This window comes from Arachis duranensis, chromosome 1 (genome assembly GCF_000817695.3).
Source record: "Arachis duranensis cultivar V14167 chromosome 1, aradu.V14167.gnm2.J7QH, whole genome shotgun sequence".
In the NCBI taxonomy this organism is placed as follows: Eukaryota; Viridiplantae; Streptophyta; class Magnoliopsida; order Fabales; family Fabaceae; genus Arachis; species Arachis duranensis.
In genome coordinates this window covers 72,598,207-72,621,720 of record NC_029772.3, presented here as the reverse complement: position 1 = coordinate 72,621,720, position 23,514 = coordinate 72,598,207, and the positions used below count along the sequence as shown (strand labels likewise).

General features: G+C 33.5%; 1 protein-coding gene across 1 annotated transcript; it reads left to right on the top strand.

Moving 5' to 3' along the window:
• The first annotated feature begins 16,328 nt into the window (after positions 1 to 16,328).
• On the top strand, positions 16,329 to 16,946 carry LOC107493463 (protein FAR1-RELATED SEQUENCE 11-like). The gene has a single exon (XM_016114561.1). The coding sequence runs from the start codon at positions 16,329 to 16,331 to the stop codon at positions 16,944 to 16,946; it is 618 nt and encodes a 205-aa protein (XP_015970047.1).
• The last annotated feature ends 6,568 nt before the right edge of the window (positions 16,947 to 23,514 follow it).

Below are 23,514 nucleotides of genomic sequence, written 5' to 3'. Positions count from 1 at the left end.
AAGCGGAGTGGATAGGCAAAAATAGTTAAAATAAATATTTTCAATAAAACAGGATATTTGTGTGTATGCATGAGTCCCATTCTGTGCGTGCACATGATATGCGCACAAAAAATATTTGATTCTAAAAAGCAAGTCGTGGATTAGCATAGGTCATGCGTACACATGACCTTGCTCTTGTACATACACATGGTATGCGCACAACACTCGCACAAGCCTCTTTCATTCCTGTAACGCCCACAATGCGTACGCATATGCATGACCTTAAAATTCTGCAATTTCTGCAGAATTCAATTTTTAACCCTAAACTTCAAATGTACATAACTTTTTCGTTAAAAATTATTTTCAGCCTGTCCTTCAAATGGCATAAACTACACGGACCCAATTTTCATTCAAGATAAGTTTCACAAAATTTGAGGGTCCGAAAACTAAGTTATGACCCGTCAAAGTTAGCTAAAAATAAGGTTTTACCAAAGTTTATCAAATCCTCTAGTTTTAAAAACTCACAAACCAAACTAATTTAATCACAGCCCAAACAATTCCAAAACAATCCAAAAGTTCATACTAAATATTTCTCAACCATTTCTCAATCATTCAACTATCTAGACCATTCAAAGTTCTCAATTCAACATAGTTCATATCAATACTCATTAATTTCTTTAATCTTCATCAACACCATTATCAACATAATCATCAACAAACACCATCAACCATTAACCATATCCATCAAAATCATTATTCATCAATTTATCATCATCAAAATTCATAATCATCATTAATTGTTATTAACATCAACAATCATCATAACTCCTCATCAATATCAACAATCATCATAAATTATCATCAAAAATAACTTCTGATGAGCGGATAATTTATATGCTCTTTGGCATTGTTTTTAGGTAGTTTCTAGTATGATCTAGCTACTTTTAGGGACATTTTCATTAGTTTTCATGCAAAATTCACATTTCTGGACTTTAATATGAGTTTGTGTGTTTTTCTGTAATTTCAGGTATTTTTTGACTGAAATCGAGGGACCTAAGCAAAACTCTGATAGAAGGCTGACAAAGGACTGCTGATGCTGTTGGATTCTGACCTTCCTTCACTCGAAATAGATTTTCTGGAGCTACAAAACTCCAAATAGTGCGATCTTAACGACGTTGGAAAGTAGACATCCAAAGCTTTCCAGCAATATATAATAGTTCATACTTTATTTGAGCTTAGATGATGCAAACTGGAGCTCAACACCAGTTCCATGCTGCATTCTGGAGTCAAACGCCAGAAACACGTCATAAACCAGAGTTAAACGCCAAAAATACGTTACAACTTGGCGTTTAACTCCAAGAGAACCCTATGCACGTGTAAAGCTCAAGCTCAGCCCAAGCACACACCAAGTGGGCCCCGAAAGTGGATTTCTGCATTAATTACTTATTTCTGTAAACCCTAGTAGCTAGTCTAGTATAAATAGGACAGTTTACTGTTGTATTAGACATCTTGGTTTCGTCTTTTATCTTAGCATCCATCTTTGGACGTTAATTTCTTAGACTTTGGGGGCTGGCCATTCGATCATGCCTGAACCTTGATCACTTATGTATTTTCAACGGTGGAGTTTCTACACACCATAGATTAAGGTGTGGAGCTCTGCTGTACCTCGAGTTTCAATGCAATTACTACTATTTTCTATTCAATTCAGCTTATTCTTGTTCTTAGATATTCGTTGCACTTCAACATGATGAATGTGATAATCCGTGACACTCAACATCATTCTCACTTATGAATGCGTGACTGACAACCACTTCCGTTCTACCTTAGACCAGGCGTGTATCTCTTGGATTCCTTAATCAGAATCTTCGTGGTATAAGCTAAAACCCTTTGGCGGCCACTCTTGAGGATCCAGAAAGTCTAAACCTTGTCTGTGGTATTCCGAGTAGGATTCAGGGATTGAATGGCTACGACAAGCTTCAAACTCACGATTGTTGGGCGTGGTGACAAATACAAAAGAATCAATAGATTCTATTCCGACATGATCGAGAACCGACAGATGATTAGCCGTGCTATGACAGAGCATTTGGACCATTTTCACTGAGAGGATGGGATGTAGCCATTGACAACGGTGATGCCCTACATACAGCTTGCCATGGAAAGGAGTATGAATGATTGAAAGTAAAAAAGCAGTATGTTACAGAGATTCAACAGGGACAAAGCATCTCCATACACTTATCTGAAATTCCCGCCAATGATTTACATAAGTATCTTTAATTTATTTTATGCTTTATTTATTCTTAATTTTCGAAAACCATTATAAACCATTTGAATCCGCCTAACTGAGATTTACAAGGTGACCATAGCTTGCTTCATACCAACAATCTCCGTGGGATCGACCCTTACTCACGTAAGGTTTATTACTTGAACGACCCAGTGCACTTGCTGGTTAGTTGTGTGGAGTTGTGACAAAGTGTGATTCAAGTTTGAGAGCATCAAGTCATTAGAGCCATTGTTGATGATCACAATTTCGCCTACCAAGTTTTTGGCGCCGTTGCCGGGGATTGTTCGAGTTTGGACAACTGATGGTTCATCTTGTTGCTCAGATTAGGTAATTTTCTTTTCAAAAATCTTTCAAAAAAGTTTTTCTTTATTTTCGTTTTTCAAAAATATAATTTTCAAAAAAATCCAAAAAAAAACAAAAAATATAAAATCATAAAAACAAAAAAGATTGTGTTTCTTGTTTAAGTCTAGTATCAATCTTTAAGTTTGGTGTCAATTGCATGTTTTAAAAACTTTTGCATTTTTCGAAAATTCATGCATGTGTTCTTCATGATCTTCAAGTTGTTCTTGACAAGTCTTCTTGTTTGATCTTCATATTTTCTCATTTTGAGTTTTTTCTTGTTTTTCATATGCATTCTTGAATTCTTGGAGTCTAAATATTAAAAATTTCTAAGTTTGGTGTCTTGCATGTTTTTCTTTTCTTGAAAATTTTTCAAAAATAAGTTCTTGATGTTCATCATGATCTTCATAGTGTTCTTGGTGTTCATCTTGACATTCATAGTGTTCTTGCATGCATTATGTGTTTGATCCAAAATTTTCATGTTTTGGGTCATATTTGTGTTTTTCTCTCTCATCATTAAAAATTCAAAATTCAAAAAAATATCTTCTCCTTTTTTCTCTCATAAATTTCGAAAATTTGAGTTGACTTAGTCAAAAATTTTTAAAACTTAACTATTTCTTATAAGTCAAGTCAAATTTTCAATTTTAAAAATACTATCTTTTCAAAATCTTTTTCAAAAATCAAGTCTCTTTCATTTTTCTTTTATGATTTTCGAAAATTTAAAATTATTTTTCAAAATCTTTTTCTTATCTTTAATTCATAATTTTCGAAAAATTTACTAACAATTAATGTGATTGATTCAAAAATTTGAAGTTTATTACTTTCTTGTTAAAAAATGTTCAATCTTTAAATTCTAGAATCATATCTTTTAGTTTCTTGTTAGTCAAGTAATCCATTTTAATTTTAAAAATCAAATCTTTTTTAAAATATCTTTTTCAATCATATACTTTTAAAATATCTTTTTCAAATCACATCTTTTTCAAAATTTTGATTTCAAAATATCTTTTCTAACTTCTTATCTTTTCAAAATTGATTTTCAAATCTTTTTCAACTAACTAATTGACCTTTTGTTTGTTTCTTATCTTTTTCAAAACTACCTAACTACTTTTCTCTCTCTAATTTTTGAAAATTACCTCCCTTTTTTTCAAAATTCTTTTAATTAACTAATTGTTTCAAATTTTAATTTTAAGTGTTTTTCTTCTCTTAATTTTCGAAAATCACTAACCCTTTTTCAAAATTAATTTTCGAAATTCTCTCCCTCTCATCTTCTTTTATTTATTTATTTATTTACTAACACTTCTCTTCATCTCAAGAATTTGAACCTATCTTCCCCCTTGTGTTTGGATTCTTAACTCTTTTCCTTCTTCTATTCCTTTCTTCTTCTACTAACATAAAGGAATCCCTATACTGTGACATAGAGGATTCCTCTTCCTTTTTTGTTCTCTTCTTTTTCATATGAGCAGGAACAAGGAAAAAGGCATTCTTGTTGAAGTTGATCCCGAACCTGAAAGGACTCTAAAGAGGAAACTGAGAGAAGCTAAAATACAACAATCCAGAGACAACCTTACTGAAATTTTTGAACAAGAAAAGGATATGGCAGCCGAACCCAACAACAATAATGCAAGGAGGATGCTTGGTGACTATACTACACCTACTTCCAAGTTTTATGGAAGAAGCATCTCAATCCTTGCCATTGGAGCAAACAATTTTGAGCTGAAACCTCAATTAGTTACTCTAATGCAACAGAACTGCAAGTTCCATAGACTTCCATCAGAAGATCCCTATCAGTTTTTAACTGAGTTCTTGCAGATCTGTGAGACTGTTAAGACTAATGGAGTAGATCCTGAAGTCTACAGGCTCATGCTTTTCCCTTTTGCTGTAAGAGACAGAGCTAGAACATGGTTGAAATCACAACCTAAAGATAGCCTGGACTCCTGGGATAAGCTGGTCACGGCCTTCTGGCTAAGTTCTTTCCTCCTCAAAAGTTGAGCAAGCTTAGAGTGGATGTTCAGACCTTCAAACAAAAAGAAGGTGAATCCCTCTATGAAGCTTGGGAAAGATACAAACAGATGACCAAAAGGTGTTCTTCTGACATGCTTTCAGAATGGACCATTTTGGATATATTCTATTCTGGTCTATCTGAGTTCTCTAAGATGTCACTGGACCATTCTGCAAGTGGATTCATTCACCTAAAGAAAACATCTGTAGAAACTCAAGAACTCATTGACATGGTCGCAAATAACCAGTTCATGTACCCTTCTGAGAGAAATTCTGTGAATAAAGGGACGCCTCAGAAGAAGGGAGTTCTTGAAATTGATGCTCTGAATGCCATATTGGCTCAGAACAAAATGTTGCAGGGAAGAGACATAGAAGAGCTCAAGGACATCATTGGTCCTTCAAGGAGAAGGCGCCACCATCACTAAAGTGGACTCATTCCTTGTTCTTATTTCTCTATTTTTTGGTTTTTAAGCTTCATGTTTATCTATATTTGTGTCTTTATTACATGATCATTAGTGTCTAGTAACTATGTCTTAAGGCTATGAATAATTCCATGAATCCTTATCATCCAAATTTCTCATGGAAGGATCAACAAAAGCCTCAACAAGGCTTTAATAATGGTGGAAGAAATAGGCTCAGTAATAGCAAGGCTTTTCCATTATCTTCTCAGCAACAGATAGAGAATTCTGAGCAGAGCACCTCTTACTTAGCAAACATAGTCTCTGATCTGTCTAAGGCCATTTTAAGTTTCATGAGTGAAACAAGGTCCTCCATCAGAAATTTGGAGGCACAAGTGGGCCAGCTGAGTAAAAAAGTCACTGAAACTCCTCCTAGTACTCTCCCAAGCAATACTGAAGAGAATCCAAAAAGAGAGTGCAAGGCCATTGACATAATCAACATGGCCGAACCTAGAGAGGAAGGAGAGGACGTGAATCCCAATGAGAAAGATCTTATGGGACGTCTCTCAAGCAAGAAGGAGTTCCCTATTGAGGACCCAAAGGAATCTGAAGGTCATATAGAGACCATAGAGATCCCATTAAACCTCCTTCTGCCATTCATGAGCTCTGAAGACTATTGAGAAGGCTCTGTGTGACCTAGGGTCAAGCATAAATCTTATGCCACTCTCTATAATGGAGAAGCTGGGGATCATTGAGGTACAGCCTGCCACATTCTCATTAGAGATGGCAGACGGATCACAAAGACAAGCTTATGAATTAGTAGAGGACGTGTTAGTGAAGGTTAAAGGCCTCTACATCCCTACTGATTTCATAATCTTAGACACTAGGAAGGAGGAGGATGAATGCATCATCCTTGGAAGACCTTTCCTAGCCACAGCAGGAGCTATGATTGATATTGACAGAGGGGAGCTAGTCCTTCAATTAAATAGGGACTACCTTGTGTTTAAAGCTCAAGAATCTTCTTCTGCAACCATGGAGAGGAAACATGAAAAGCTTCTCCCAATACAGAGTCAAACAAAGCCCCCACAATCAAATTCTAAGTTTAGTGTTGGGAGGCCACAACCAAACTCTAAGTTTGGTGTTAAACCCCCACATTCAAACTCTAAGTTTCGTGTTGGGAGTCCACAACATTGACCTGATCACCTGTGAGGCTCCATGAGAGCCCACTGTCAAGCTAGTGACATTAAAGAAGCGCTTATTGGGAGGCAACCCAATTTTTATTTATCTAATTCTATTTTTATTTTTTTATTGTTCTTTTATGTTTTCTTAGATTCATGATCTTGTGGAGTCACAAAACAAATACTAAAATTAAAAACAGAATAAAAAACAGCAGAAGAAATAGCACACCCTGGAGGAAGGATTACTGGCGTTTAAACGTCAGTAAGGAGCATCTTGAGCATGGATCTGGCATTGAACGCCAGAAACATGCAGCAATCTGGCATTTAAACGCCAGGATTGGACACTGAGGAAAGCTGGCGTTCAACGCCAGAAACATGCTGCAGACTGGCGTTGAACGCCCAAAACAAGCATAGAACTGGCGTTTAACGCCAGAAACAAGCATCAATCTGGCGTTAAACGCCAGGATTGCATGCAGAGGGCATTTTACACGCCTCATTGGTGCAGGGATGTAAATCCTTTACACCTCATGATCTGTGGACCCCACAGGATCCCCACCTACCTCAACTTACCCTCTCTCTCTTTTTCACACAATCCAATAAACACCCTTCCCTAAAACCCTTCACCAATCACCTCAATCTCTCTTCCCATCACCTCTTCACCACTCACATCCATCCACTCTTCCCCATAAATCCCACCTACCTTCAAAATTCAAAATCTCTTTCCCACCCAAACCCACCCTAAATGGCCGAAACCATACCCTCTCCTTCCACTATATAAACCCCTCCATCCTTCTTCATTTTCACACAACACAACACTCTCTTCTCCCCCTTGGTCGAATACACATCTCTCTCCTTCTCCTCCATATTTTCTTCTTCTTCTTTTATTCCTTCTTCTTTTGCTCGAGGACGAGCAATATTCTAAGTTTGGTGTGGTAAAAGCATAGCTTTTTTATTTTTCCATAACCATTGATGGTACCTAAGGCCGGAGAAACCTCTAGAAAAGGGAAAGGGAAGACAAAAGCTTCCACCTCTGGGTCATGGAAGATGGAGAGATTTATCTCAAAAGCCCATCAAGACCACTTCTATGAAGTTGTGGCCAAGAAGAAGGTGATCCCCGAGGTCCCTTTCAAGCTCAAGAAAAATGAGTATCCGGAGATCGGACATAAGATCCAAAGAAGAGGTTGGGAAGTTCTGACCAACCCCATTCAACAAGTCATAATCCTAATGGTTCAAGAGTTCTATGCCAATGCATGGATCACTAGGAACCATGATCAAAGTATGAACCTGAATCTAAAGAATTATCTTACAATGGTTTGGGGGAAATACTTAGATTTCAGTTCGGAAAATGTGAGGTTGGCATTTAACTTGCCTATGATGCAAGAAGATGCACGCCCCTACACTAGAAGGGTCAACTTTGATCAAAGGTTGGACCAAGTTCTTATGGACATATGTGTGGAAGGAGCTCAATGGAAAAGAGACTCAAAAGGCAAGCCGGTTCAATTAAGAAGACTGGACCTAAAGCCTGTGGCTAGAGGATGGTTGGAATTCATCCAACGCTCCATTATCCCCACTAGCAACCCTTCCGAAGTTACTGTGGATCGGGCCATCATGATCCATAGCATCATGTTTGGAGAGGAAGTAGAATTTCATGAAGTCATCTATCTTGAATTCTACAAAATAGCCAAAAAGTCTTCCACCATGGCAAGGCTAGCTTTTCCTCATCTTATTTGCCATCTATGCTACTCAGCTGGAGTTATCATAGAAGGAGACATTCTCATTGAAGAGGATAAGCCCATCATTAAGAAGAGGATGGAGCAAACAAGAGAGTCCATTCATGGATCTCAAGAGACACATGAGAAAGCTCATCATCAAGAAATCCCTGAGATGCCTCAAGGGATGCACTTTCCTCCCAACAACTATTGGAAACAACTCAACACTTCTCTAGAAGACTTGAGTTATAACATGGACCAACTAAGGATGGAACATCAAGAGCACTCCATCATTCTCCATGAGATTAGAGAAGATCAAAGAGCAATGAGGGAAGAGCAGCAAAGGCAAGGAAGAGACATAGAAGAGCTCAAGGATATCATTGGTCCTTCAAGGAGAAGGCGCCACCATCACTAAGGTGGACTCATTCCTTGTTCTTATTTCTCTGTTTTTCGGTTTTTAAGCTTCATGTTTATCTATGTTTATGTCTTTATTACATGATCATTAGTGTCTAGTAACTATGTCTTAAGGCTATGAATAATTTTATGAATCCTTCATCTCTCTTAAATGAAAAATGTTTCTAATTCAAAAGAACAAGAAGTACATGAGTTTCGAATTTATCCTTGAAATTAGTTTAATTATATTGATGTGGTGACAATACTTTTTATTTTCTAAATGAATGCTTGAACAGTGCATATTTTTTATCTTGTTGTTTATGAATGTTAAAATTGTTGGCTCTTGAAAGAATGATGAACAAGAAAAATGTTATTGATAATCTAAAAAATCAAAAAATTGATTCTTGAAGCAAGAAAAAAGCAGTGAAGAACAAAGCTTGCGGAAAAAAAGTGGCAAAAAATAGAAAGAAAAAGAAAAAGCAAGCAGAAAAAGCCAATAGCCCTTAAAACCAAAAGGCAAGGGTAAAAAGGATTCAAGACTTTGAGCATCAATGGATAGGAGGGCCCAAGGAAATAAATCCAGGCCTAAACGGCTAAATCAAGCTGTCCCTAACCATGTGCTTGTGGCATGCAGGTCCAAGTGAAAAGCTTGAGACTGAGTGGTTAAAGTCGTGATCCAAAGCAAAAAGAGTGTGCTTAAGAGCTCTGGACACCTCTAACTGGGGACTTTAGCAAAGCTGAGTCACAATCTGAAAAGTTTCACCTAGTCATGTGTCTGTGGCATTTATGTATCCGGTGGTAATACCAGAAAACAAAGTTCTTAGGGCCACGGCCAAGACTCATAAAAGTAGCTGTGTTCAAGAATCAACATACTTAACTAGGAGAATTAATAACACTATCTGGACTATGAGTTCCTATAGATGCCAATCATTCTAAACTTCAAAGGATAAAGTGAGATGCCAAAACTGTTCAGAAGCAAAAAGCTACAAGTCCTGCTCATCTAATTAGAACAAATATTCATTGATATTTTGGAATTTATAATATATTCTCTTCTTTTTATCCTATTTGATTTTCAGTTGCTTGGGGACAAGCAACAATTTAAGTTTGGTGTTGTGATGAGCGGATAATTTATACGCTTTTTGGCATTATTTTTAGGTAATTTCTAATAGGATCTAGCTACTTTTAGGGATGTTTTCATTAGTTTTCATGAAAAATTCACATTTCTGGAATTTACTATGAGTTTGTGTGTTTTTCTGTAATTTCAGGTATTTTCTGGCTGAAATTGAGGGACCTGAGCAAAACTCTGATAGATGGTTGACAAAGGACTGCTGATGCTGTTGGATTCTGACCTTCCTGCACTCGAAATAGATTTTCTAGAGCTACAGAACTCCAAATAGCGCGCTCTCAACGGCGTTGAAAAGTAGACATCCAGAGATTTCCAGAAATATATAATAGTTCATACTTTATTCGAGCTTAAATGATGCAAACTGGCATTCAACACCAGTTCTATGCTGCATTCTAGAGTCAAACGCCAGAAACACGTCATAAACCAGAGTTAAACGCCAAAAACACGTTACAACTTGGCGTTTAACTCCAAGAGAAGCCTCTGCACGTGTAAAGCTCAAGCTCAGCCCAAGAACACACCAAGTTTGCCCCGAAAGTGGATTTCTGCATTAATTACTTATTTCTGTAAACCCTAGTAGCTAGTCTAGTATAAATAGGACATTTTATTATTGTATTAGACATCTTGGTTTCGCCTTTTATCTTAGCATCCATCTTTGGACGTTTAGTTCTTAGACTTTGGGGGTTGGCCATTCGGCCATGCTTGAACCTTGATCACTTATGTATTTTCAACGGTGGAGTTTCTACACACCATAGATTAAGGTGTGGAGCTCTGCTGTACCTCGAGTTTCAATGCAATTACTACTATTTTCTATTCAATTCAGCTTATTCTTGTTCTTAGATATTCGTTGCACTTCAACATGATGAATGTGATGATCCGTGACACTCATCATCATTCTCACTTATGAACGCGTGACTGACAACCACTTCCGTTCTACCTTAGACCGAGTGTGTATCTCTTGGATTCCTTAATCAGAATCTTCGTGGTATAAGCTAGAATCCTTTGGCGGCCACTCTTGAGGATCCGAAAAGTCTAAACTTTGTCTGTGGTATTCTGAGTAGGATTCAGGGATTGAATGGCTGTGACGAGCTTCAAACTCGCGATTGTTGGGCATGATGACAAACGCAAAAGAATCAATGGATTCTATTCCGACATGATCGAGAACCGACAGATGATTAGCCGTGCTGTGACAGAGCATTTGGACCATTTTCACTGAGAGGATTGGAAGTAGCCATTGACAATGGTGATGCCCTACATACAGCTTGCCATGGAAAGGAGTATGAAGGATTGAAAGTAAGAAAGCAGTATGTTGCAAAGATTCAACAGGGACAAAGCATCTCCATACACTTATCTGAAATTCCCGCCAATGATTTACATAAGTATCTTTATCTTATTTTATGCTTTATTTATTCTTAATTTTCGAAAACCATTATAAACCATTTGAATCCGCCTAACTGAGATTTACAAGGTGACCATAGCTTGCTTCATACCAACAATCTCTGTGGGATCGACCCTTACTCACGTAAGGTTTATTACTTGGACGACCCAGTGCACTTGCTGGTTAGTTGTGCGGAGTTGTGACAAAGTGTGATTCACGTTTGAGAGCACCAAGTCATTGGAGCCATTGTTGATGATCACAATTTCGCCTACCAACTTCATATCACCACAACAAACTAAACAACAATTAACCAATTCTTGCAATTCCTTCAATTCAATCCTATCTTAAGGTCCACTAGCCTAAGTTGCCCACAACATTACATATTATTTAAAGAAAATCGAAATCATACCTTGGCCGAATTCTACACAAGCACAAAAATCACCAAATTGATCCTCAAACAAGTTCAACAATGTTCAGCCACCAAAATTAACTCCAAGCAATCTAAATCACCAATATTAACTCCAATCAACATGTATTTACTCTAATATCATGCAATACACCCAAATTAACACTAAGGTTCACAAATACATCAAATCACAAGAATTTCGATGCGGCTTACCTCACCCAATAGTGTTTGGGGGCAAAACCCAATAATTTTCCAATATTAGTTGATACCTAAACAACCAAAATCATAAAGCTCACTCAATCACCATAGCCAAAAACTCAAAATCTGTTAGGGTAGAGAAGTGGGTAAGAAATTAAAAGTTTCTTACCACTTTGTTTGGTTAGAAATAAAGAGCTCGGCGAAAACTTCACGTGGCCACAAACAACACGCCAATTGGAGTTTCGTAGCTCAAGTTATGACTAAAACAAGGAGATGATGAATAGTGGAACCCTCACCTCCTCTTCTCTTCTCTTCTCACCGTCCCTCTCTCACTTTCAGCAATAAAAATGAGCTTAAATGCTCATTAATAGGGTATTTATATGTTGGGTTTGGGTCCAACTTAAACCCGATCCAATCAGTTATCGTTTTAGATTCGTTTGGCCCAACCTCGAGCCAAAACCTTTAAAATTAGCGTTTGATTTTTAATTCTAGATATCTTTCTAAGTTTTTCTGTTGTTTTGATTTTTCTTTCACAGTACTGAACAGACTTAAGCCGATATTGTCGGTTAAATTACCGGTACGCGTTTTTATGCAATTTTCCACAGAAAAATGTTTTTCACTCGGAAAAATTCCCTGAATCCAAATCTCACCTTCAATTTTTTAAATTAATATTTCTAAATTTTTGAATATATTGTGGATAATTAAAAATTATTATTTTATTTTAATTAATCGGTTGATTAAAGTTCTGATTCTTATATTCTCCCCTCCTAATTAAAAATTTTGTCCCCAAACTTTAAGAATTACCAGAGAATATCTCAGGATAATCCTTCCGCATCTCTAACTCCAATTCCCAGATATGATCTTCAGTTTTGGCTCTACTCCATACTACCTTTACCAATAAAACTTCTTTCCCGCGCAACTTCTTCACACTCGTATAATCAATCCTCATAGGTGTAACTAATTGAAAGTTGAAATGTTAAGTTCTTCTTCAACTCAACCAATTTGGGCTCTAACACATGAGCCATATCCGGTGTGTATTTACAAAATTGTGACACATGGAGTACATTATGTAAGTTAGAAAAATGTGGCTGTAAGGCTATTTGATAAGCCACCGGCCCGACTTGTCTTAACATTTCAAAAGGGCCAATGTACCTTGGGTTTAAATTCTTTGTTTTAATCGTTCTTTCGATCCCAGTTGCTGGAGTAACTTTTAGAAATACGTATTCACCCTCTTCAAATTCTAAAGGCTTTCTTTTTTGATCCGCATAACTCTTCTGTCGGCTTTACGCAATTAGAATGCTAACTCGAATTTGCTTGATCTTTTCAATGGTCTCTGCTACCAAATCCAAACCCAAAACACTTGATTCACTGGCTTCATACCAACACAGTGGAGACTAGCACTTCCGTCCTTACAAAGCTTCATATGGAGTCATTCCAATGCTCGCATAAAAGTTGTTGTACGCAAACTCCACCAATGGCATGTAACGGTCCCAACTTCCCAGTTGATCCAATACACATGCCCTTAGCATATCCTCTAATGTCTGAATAGTCCTTTCCAACTGTTCGTCAGTTTGTGGATGATACATCGTGCTGAGACATAGTCTCGTACCGAAAGCATTTTGAAAAACTCCCCAAAACTTTGATTTAAAACAGGGATCTCGATCCGACACTATCATCGTTGGTACACCATGCAACCTGACAATCTTCTTTATGTACAGTCTCGCCAATTCCTCCAGTGAATAGTTCACTCAGATCGGCAGAATTCCTCTATATATATAAATTATGACCATTCTTGCGTATGTGAATTTGGAAGACAAATATATAGATTGTCAAATAAAATTTTATTTTTGATTTGGTACATTCAAAATTTCAGATTCAGATGTTGTTATATAAAGAGATCTTGTATCTTAGCTCTTTAAAAAGGAAAAATCAATTTGTTTACCTATTTTTTTTTTCTTAATGAGTCATTCTTAGTTTGATTTTAATTGGCCTCTTAGATGTATTGAGTTGTGGGGTTCTTCTTTTCTTTTTCAATTATACATTTAAACTTTTATTATCAACTATATATACTTAAAAAGTGCAATTTGAGATTAATAGAAAAAAAATTTTCCTAATCCTTTTACTTTTATTGCCCCATAATAAATTGATAATGCTTGATTTTTTATTAAATAATATATGTAGATTTTGAGCCAAAGTATGAAAAAATTGTGGTCGCAATATAGGAGAAATTAGAAGGGCAAAGAAAAATGATAAACATGTCACGATATATAAAAATATGTTTTATATAGTTCTATTCTGTGGTAGTATTATGGCAGTGTTCTGCAACTGTAACTTCTCCTTTGTAATCTCAATGTCATAATTTATAATTTCAGGTTATGGTTGCTTTAAATGTGGTTCTGCAAATTATATTGCTAAGGAGAGTAATAGTAAGAAGTCTATGAAACAACTTATGAAAATTTATCTTAAAAGATAATAATATACAACAAAATGCAGATAACACTAAATCTATACATATGTTGCATCTTCCTATCTAATATTTTGGTTATGTGATTATGTTTATTCGAATAAGTGACAAAATTCATGGTGTGGATGTGATGGTTTTTGATAAAAAAATAAATTCTCAATATTAATTTTTTAATTATTTATTATTATTTTTATTCATAAATTATTTTTATTAGAGTAATTATTTTTAACTTTGTTGAATGCATTTTTAATTAGGACTGGTAGAATTGAAAAAACACTTAAAAATTGATTGATATATATATTAAAAAATTATTTAGCAATTAAATACACAATCGGTGCTTAGCTATAAACTTGGGTTATATAATTTTGTAAATAAATTATAATAAAATAGATTAAATATAAAAATAGAGAAATAATAAACAGCTTCATTTAGCAACTCATCATGTCTGCCTTCAATTTCACCTGCTACTTTGCTAATTACAAATCCATTCTCATTCAATCTATTCTCAAAGTTTGAAGGTATTCTCTTTTTGCTTCTATTAACTTACACAAATTCTATCTAAAACATGCTATCGATCAAGAAATAAAATATCGTAATTCAACATCTCATGTTTATTATGCCAATATATATGGTGATTGCTCTCGTACCCTAATATTTGTGCTAAAACTCATACCCTATATATGTGGACCAATATAATATAGACATGTGGCATCATTAATCCTAGTCAATTAATAATTAAATAATTTTAAAATCTTAAAATTTAATGTATTTTAAAAGTATATTAAATATTATTTGTATACAAATACGAATACGTATATACTTTAATCATATATGATTAATTATGGTTAAACATTTTTGTTTATTAAAATTAAAACAAAATTAAAATAAATAATCCTCATCACGCTATCTGCGACTACTTGTAGTTGTGATCAACACTCAACGAGGTTATTCTATCTCTTCTTCTCCTTCTCCTAATTTCTATCGTCTTCACCGTCCCTGCAAATTTCTGCCAGTTTCTGTTTCCATTCGTTCTAAGTTTCACTTAATTTGGGGATTTTATCCAAAATCAGGGCTGAACAAAACACCTCTTCCCTTTTCCATCAGTCTTCTCTTCCTACCAAAACACCCACTGGATGAACACCCAACCCTTCATATCTGAACCTCTCCACCATTGCCGTTCACCGCCGCCGTTCACCGCCGTCGCTCACCGACACCGCCAAATTCCTTCTATCTCACAGGCGTTCGTCTATCTCCATCTCCATCACCCGTCGTTAACCTCCATGACCACGATTACAGCGCCCCCTCTTTCCGCCTCCAACAGCAGTGTCGCCGCCGTCTCTCACGTCCTGAGCCTCCGTGACTCCTGTGTTCGCCGCCTCCAATCCACCAGCGTAGCGGCGTTCCCATCACCACACCCTTGACGTTAGGTTAGGCATTTATCCTCTGGTTAAATAATGAATTTCATTTTTTTGTTATGGGATTGTTTCGATGCTTGCATGTTCAAACGGTGAATTTCATTTTTATTGATTTCTTTATGAAACAAATTTGCTGCCATGGATACAATTTTTCTATCTGTATATCTACTATATAAGTTCAATTGTTGAGCCAATATAAGTTCACTGTTTAATCCTAAAATTGCTATTTGGAATCTTGTTTAATTATCACCCTAAATTACAGAAGAAACAATAAATGATTGGTTGTGTGTATACCAATTCTATGAAGAACATTTGCATTTGTCAAACAGGTTAAGTTTTGGAAATTAATATTTAATTTTCTCTTGAATGCAGCTGAGTTATGTTTAAAGTTTTGGAATTCGACCTATCATGAAACTCGGTTAAGCTTTTTTTTTCTTTTCTGTTTGGAGTTTTGGAACTTAACAAATCATGGCTGTCTAGTTTAATTTAATTTTTTTTTGCGTGTTTGAAGGCAGTTTCATCATTTCCATTTTTAATTTGTTTTTCTTATCTAATTTAATTTGGTTGTGTTTGTCTTCCTTCTCTCATGTCTATAGGTATTTAAATAGTTTCATGCTCGTTTTAAGTGGTATGTCTTTTCTGATTATCATGAGTTGTGCAGAGATGTTATTGGTTTCAATTCATCACATTTCCATTGTCAATCTACAAACCAAACCCAAATAGAAAGGAGAGAGTTAGCTGGTATCACTTTCATTCGCCCAAAATTGTCTCATTTTTGTGAATTAGCCTGTATCTAATAATTCATGTGAAAATTGACTTCATGGCAGTCTTAGTGGTGGCTTTTCTATTTGTCTAATATATGAAATTATAGAAAATTGTAATCATGGAACTTATGCCTATTTCGTCTGATCTATGCCTTGGATTGTGTTTTTGTGTTTGAATCTAGCGGATTATAATTATTTAATTTATTATTTATTTTATTTTTATTAAGTTATTTTTTGTCAAGTTTGTTAGTATCTTAATTAAATATTTTTATGATTTATTTTTTCAATAGAATTTCATCATAAACATGAACATCGATGACAATAAGAACTTAGAGGAGTCTATCGAATGTGATGAGCTGTGTTTTGGATATGATAGTAGTTCTGATAAGGAGGAGGAAGATCTTATCAACAATGAGGGTAAATTTAGTGAATCCATGGAGGTATCGAATTGTAGCTATAAAATTCAAGAAGTTGAGAAGAAGTTAAATGAATTAAGCTATGATGACATGTGGGGTATTAAGTTTGATACTGTTGATCAATGTTGTGATTTTTATAGAAATTATGCTAGAGTGCACGGTTTTGTTGCGAGGCTTGACGAAAAAGGACAAGATTTCAATGGAAACCTTAATATGCGACAGATAATTTGTAACAGAGAGGGTACACGTAGAAAAAAGTACTTGGAGATGGAGAACAGGAAAAAGGATCATAAGCCAATCACACGCGTAATGTGTCAAGCAAAGATTAGATTTCACTATGACTTGATTTTACCAAAGTGGCGGGTCACCAAATTTGAAGAGACTCACAACGATGACCTCATCCCACCTAAGTATATCCAGTTCGTTCCGGCATATCGAACAATGACTGACGCTGATAAAGCACAGGCTGATAGTTTGCATTTTATGGTGTTAGAACTTGTCATATAATGGGGTTCATGGTGGCACAAAAAGGAGGCCCGAACATGGCGGGATTCACAAAAAAAGATCTATATAACCATTTTGACAGATCGAGGCGTGCTAAGATAAAAGATGGTGATGCACATGCAGCATTGAGTTACCTAATTTCTAAGGCAGATGAAGATCCACTATTGCAAGGAAAGTTTACTTTGAAGGATGGTAAGCTTGATAATTTAGTGTGGGCTGATGGATCTAGCATCACTGATTACCAATGTTTTGGTGATGTGTTGGCCTTCGACACGACATACCAAAAAAATAAGTATAATAGGCCGTTGGTTGTCTTCTCAGGAACAAATCATCATGGACAAACATGCATTTTTGGTTGTGGTTTATTATCCGATGAGAAGCGGGAAACCTATGTTTTGGTGTTGAATATGTTCATGGAGATAATGGGTAATAAACAACCTATAGCCGTGGTGACAGATGGAGATCTTGCAATGAGGGAGGCAATAAAAGAAGTTCTTCCAAACGCTGCACACCGTCTTTGTGCATGGCATCTATACCGTAATGCCTGTGAAGCTATAAAAAATTCAAAATTCTTAGATGGATTAAAGCACCTAATGTATGGAAATTTTTTTTCCTGAAGAGTTTGAGAGAAGATGGCATAACTTGATATCTGAGTACGGGCTTTTTGAGAATGAATGGTTGCAAAAGACATACGGAATCAAAGAAATGTGGGCTTCCTCATATTTAAATGATAAGTTTTTCGGTGGAATCAGGACTACGTCACAATGCGAAGGTATCCACTCCTTGATAAAGAATTACATTAGTAAAAAGTGCTACCTGTTGGAATTGATACACAACTTTAATGAAGTATTGACGCAGTATCGGACAAATGAACTCTTATCCGATTTTAAATCATTGTTTACAATTCCTGTGTTGACGACGTGTCTTCAAGACATTGAGAAGCAAGCTGCCAATATTTTTACTAGAAGCATGTTTAAAGAGGTTCGGTGTGAGATAGAAGAAGCTGGCAAATTAAATGTTGTTACACATTCAGTAAGCAACAATGAAGTTAAGGTGAGAATAAATAAATATAGGCAACCCGGGAGGGAATGTGAAGTACAATATGATAAAGTCACTAAAAAGTTTGCTTAAACTCTAAACTCCTAGGTCTAAACCCTAAACCATAGATTCTATACCCTAAACCCTAACTTCTAAACCATAAACCGTAAACCTCAATTTGAATTACATCAACTAGTAAATTTAAATGACTTGAACTTAAAACTCGAACTCTAATTATTAAATTATAAATCATAAACCCTAATATCAAACTTCTAAACCTTAAACTCTAAATTCTAAACTCTAGATCTGAACCCATAAACAGCGTATGTTAAGTAAATACTTTATGTTAAATAATCTTATATATAATTCTAATAATTAATATTAATCTTTAAATATTATATTCTAGAATAGTTAAAAATTTATTTAATTCTTTTAGAAAAATTAATTAAAATAATATTTAAAATTTTTATAATTGATTTAAAAAATATAATAATATTAAAAAATAGATCATATATTTTTAATATAAAGTGAAAATTTATTAACGTACAAATCCACAAAATAGGAAACTCACAAATTATATGTAATTATGTTTATAATAGGTCAAATTGAAAAACTTTCAAAATAAATATAGAAAGTTCTAATCGGTAATGTGTAATGGACTAAAATCAATCAACTTACCTAAAACAAAAATGAAAATGGCCTTTTGAAAATATGCACTAAACTACACTATAAAATTAATAGAATTAGTTGATTACATCTTACTAATACACATAATTTTTTAAATCAATTCATTCTTTTCATTTACAAGAATCCATGGATGGAGATGGAGTTAGCGAAGCTATGTCCAAACGAACTAAAATTGATGTTCAAATCGATCCTATTGAGATATCTTCCAGATTTTTTACATAATCTTCTTTTGTAATAATGTATTTTCTTAAAAAAAATTATTAAGTACTAATATAACTAATTGTGTATCTTATGATTTTTTTTTTCTTTTTCATACGGTCACGATAACACAATATTATTTGAGCACAAAGAAAACTCAATCATGAAGGAAGAAGAAATCAAAGCACCAGAGGTAAAGTTCATCACTTAAAAATGGTATTTTGAAAGAATAATAACCTGTTTTAAAATAATTTCATGTCTTTAACAGGTCAACAATAAAAAATATGAAGAAATGGATATACAACTCAAGCAAATGGAAGAAACTGTTAATAATCTTCAAAAGATGTATTCTATCAACTAACCAAATTTTTCTATTGGTTTACATCAACCCATAATGCCTTTCTTCCACCCTATACCGCCAAATTTTTATGATCCTTTTCCAGGATTTACTCAAACCTCACCTCTATGTACACCCCCTTCGATTCACATGCATATGCCTCCATATCCTCCTCCCTTTGCATCCCATATTCCCAGCACACCACTAACTGATGCTATTATGGAAAACTCAAGTCTCCCATAGACAAAAGTACTAAAACAATAGTCAAGAAGACTAACGTTAATGCTGGGCGTAAAAAAGAATTATCACGCAAAGGTTCAGTTGGAAAAAAACTCTATTCTCCAAAATCGTCACCAACTGAAATTTCAAAGTCTTTGTTGGGTAAGGGTTCTCCAACTGGATATTCCATCAACCATAACACTTTGCCAAACTTAAGTTTGCGCCGGAACGACTCTGGAATTGAAGCACCATTTGTAAGTTATAATTTTTTGTTCTTTTTTTTTTAGTGAATCTTTTGAAGATTTTAAATTTGTTTGCATTCAAAAATTTTAATGTTACAAGAATTTTCTAATTTATTTTTATGTATTGGTTCAATTACAGTGGCTTCCGGTTGTATTTAGACCACCTGCTGGAATGGAATTAGATGAAACAGACATACAAGTGGCTACATATATATTTGGATCTGACAAAGAAGATGAAATTAATAGGTAGATATGATATATAATTTACATTTTTTTTACTGTTTTGTAACATTATATATAAGAATTTAAATAATTACATTTTTTAATTGCAAAAAAAATTATAACAGACATGAAATTTTAGCAAAAGGTTCCAAATTTGATGCAAATAGAGACAGTTTTTTCAACTTAATTCCCAAGGGATGGATTGATGAAGATGTAAGTATTTTTTTCTTAATTATTATTTTTTTAAAAAGATAAATATAATTATATTAATTTTCATGTTTTATTGTCTAAAAAAATGAGCCAACTGAATCTGATTTTTTTTGTATTTAGATACTATGTGTGTATGCTCATATGCTAACTAACAAGGAAAGGTCAGATTTGGAAAATCTAAGACATTGGTATATGCCTACTGTGTTTTCTGTAAGTAATTAATTATTAATTACTAATTACATGTAATTAACTTATTTTATTCTTATATATTATACTCCTATATCGTTAATGTATATTTTTACATTTGTTTAGAAACTTGCACTCATGGGAAAAAATCCTCCTTCCAAAATGATAGTACAGTATCAAAAATCTTTTATGGAAAAGGTAGAAACTCTTCATAAGGTAAAAATACTTTAACTTAAACTAAATATAACCTCAATATTCAATACTTACTTTTATTAAAATTTATTTAATTTGATTTTATATTTAGATATTTGTGCCTGTCAATGAAGACAACATCCATTGGTATCTTGTTGTGTTTGATATGCACGAACGTCAAATAATTTGGTTGGACTCTAAGCCAAATTATGAAAAGATGGAGAGAAAAGATTTTAATATTAGAAAACTGGTAATTATTTAAATCTATAACGTTAACATCTATGATTCATATGTAAATTTTTGTATAGGAGTAGTGTTTAACTAATTTAATTTAACTAATTAACAGGCTATGTACATTGAAGAGATGCTTCAAGATGACTCATTTTATGATCTTGAAACCACTGTTAGGCCTAAAGTTTTTCGTTTCGCTGATCCAAAGCATATAGAAACAGGAGAACAAAAAATTGGCTCGTAATGATCTAATTGTATCTCTACTTTATTTCTCTTATATTATGTTGTATACTTTCTTATATGTGTTTTTTTCTACACTATTAAAATAGTAATGATCGTGGAATTTGGGTAGCAACTTGGATGAAAGATTATGCTAAAAATGACAATTATTCCGTCAAGGTACGCACACTTTAATATTATTTAATAATTATTAGTTACTTCTACATTCATGATTTGTTACTTATTATTTTTTATTTCAATTATAGATTGACGACACAACAAGAATGCGCATTGCTCTTGATTTGGTTATTAAACCATACAATACAAAACAAGGAGTCATTTTAAAAGCTGCAGAAAAGAACTACAAGAAGATTGAAGAGAAAAATAAGAATTTAGTTAAAAAATAATTTTATTTGAGTTTAATTTTTTTTTTGGAACAATGTGGTAGAATTGTTGAGATCCTTATATGTAGTTTTTAATATCCGTTTTTGGAATTTGAGATACAAATTTCCTTACTTTTATATTTTACAAAGTTTTAATAAATATTTTTTCAGAAATTAAATGCTTAATTTGAGTATTATTTTTCATGAGTCATGACTTATTAATACATGTACATTTTAATTTCATGATGGATTCATGCCTTGAATGAATTCAATTCAATTAATGGCTCAAAATCATGATGGATTCATGCATGAATGCATTCAATTGAATTAATGACTTTTTAATACGTGTACAAATTCAATTTCATGATGAGTTAGATAAGTATGTAAATATTAAAATTTTTTAAATCTACCCACACCTTTCTCAAGTTATGATCTATGCATATTTAGTGGCATAATACAATTGAAGTCATTGTTTTTATACCCCAAATTAGTGTCGTTACAATTTTTTTATTTTGGAAAAAAACTATTTCGGTATTTTTATTTAAAGATACTATAATTTAATTTATTGTCATTAGGCATATCTTAATAAATTATTAATACGTTACTAGTTTATAATTGAATGGTGAGAATAAATATTAAATAATAATTATTTATTTATATAATTATTAATACGTTACTACATTAATTTAATTTATTGTTTTTATACTTGAATGATGACAATCAGTAATTAATATGATAATAATCAAGTTCAATTCAAATTTTGAAACATAAATCATTTATTTGTTTCTAGAATATTTTTTTAAAAGAATGATTTCAAAAAAGTAATATTGGTGAGATTATGTGACAATTTCTTTTATTAAATATAAAAAAAATTATAAATACATAAAAAATATTTATTAGTAATTATACATATATTAAAAATATTTGTTGACTATTAGTATTATTATTCAAGTAAATAATATACAATTTAACTTTTTAACCTTATTTGAAAAAATTCTTAAAGGAGATAATATTTTACTTTACTATTGTACTTAATAATAATGATCACAATAAATAAATAATACGTTACTAATTAATTTTAAAAGTGAATAACTTCAAATATTGCTCATTTAAATACGTTACAAAAAAATAGTTGATCCCCAACCTCTTCTCTTTCTTCAGCTTCTTTCATTTTACATACAGGCCAATTCACAAAAAAATAGCTGATCCCAATCTCTTCTCTTTCTCCAACTTCTTTCATTTTACATACATGCTAATTCACAAAAATGAGACAATTTTAGGCGACTGAAAGTGAAAGTGAAACCAGCTAACTCTCTTCTTTCTAGTTGGGTGTGGTTTGTAGATTGGCAATGAAAATGTGATGAATTGAAACCAATAACATCTCTGCACAACTCATGATAATCAGAAAAGACATACCACTTAAAATGAACATGAAACTTTTTAAATACCTATAGACATGAGAGAAGGAAGACAAACACAACCAAATTAAATTAGATAAGAAAAACAAATTAAAAATGGAAATGATGAAACTGCCTTCAAACACGCAAAAAAAAATTAAATTAAACTAGACAGCCATGATTTGTTAAGTTCCAAAACTCCAAACAAAAAGAAAAAAAAAACTTAACCGAGCTCTATGATAGGTTGAATTCTAAAACTTTAAACATAACTCAGATGCATTCAAGAAAAAATTAAATATTAAATTCACTCTTTTTAAACTTTTCTTGTCTTCCTTTTCTTCATTCTTTTCTTCCTAAAACTTTAATCTGTTAAATTGACAATAATTTATTGTGGATAATGTTCTAATTCTCATTGTTAACCAGAATCTTAAAATACGAAGACTACTTCAAGGAACGGAAAGTAATCAGCAACCTGTTTGACAAATGCAAATGCTCTTCATAGAATTAGTATACACAGAACCAATCATTTATTGTTTCTTCTGTAATTTGGGGTGATAATTAAACAAGATTCCAAATAGCAATTTTAGGATTAAACAGTGAACTTATATTGGCTCAACAATTGAAAACATAATTTCAATTAGGTGATTAATTACTTCAGATTCCAGAGTCAATCATAAAATATAGTGCAATTAATCTAGTTGATCAATCTATATAGTAGATATACAAGATAGAAAAATTGTATCAATGGCAGCAAATTTGTTTCATAAAGAAATCAATAAAAATAAAATTCACCGTTTGAACATGCAAGCA

Coding starts and splice junctions, on each gene's coding strand:
- LOC107493463 (XM_016114561.1), top strand. CDS start 16,329: ATGAACATCGATGACAATAAGAACTTAGAGGAGTCTATCGAATGTGAT.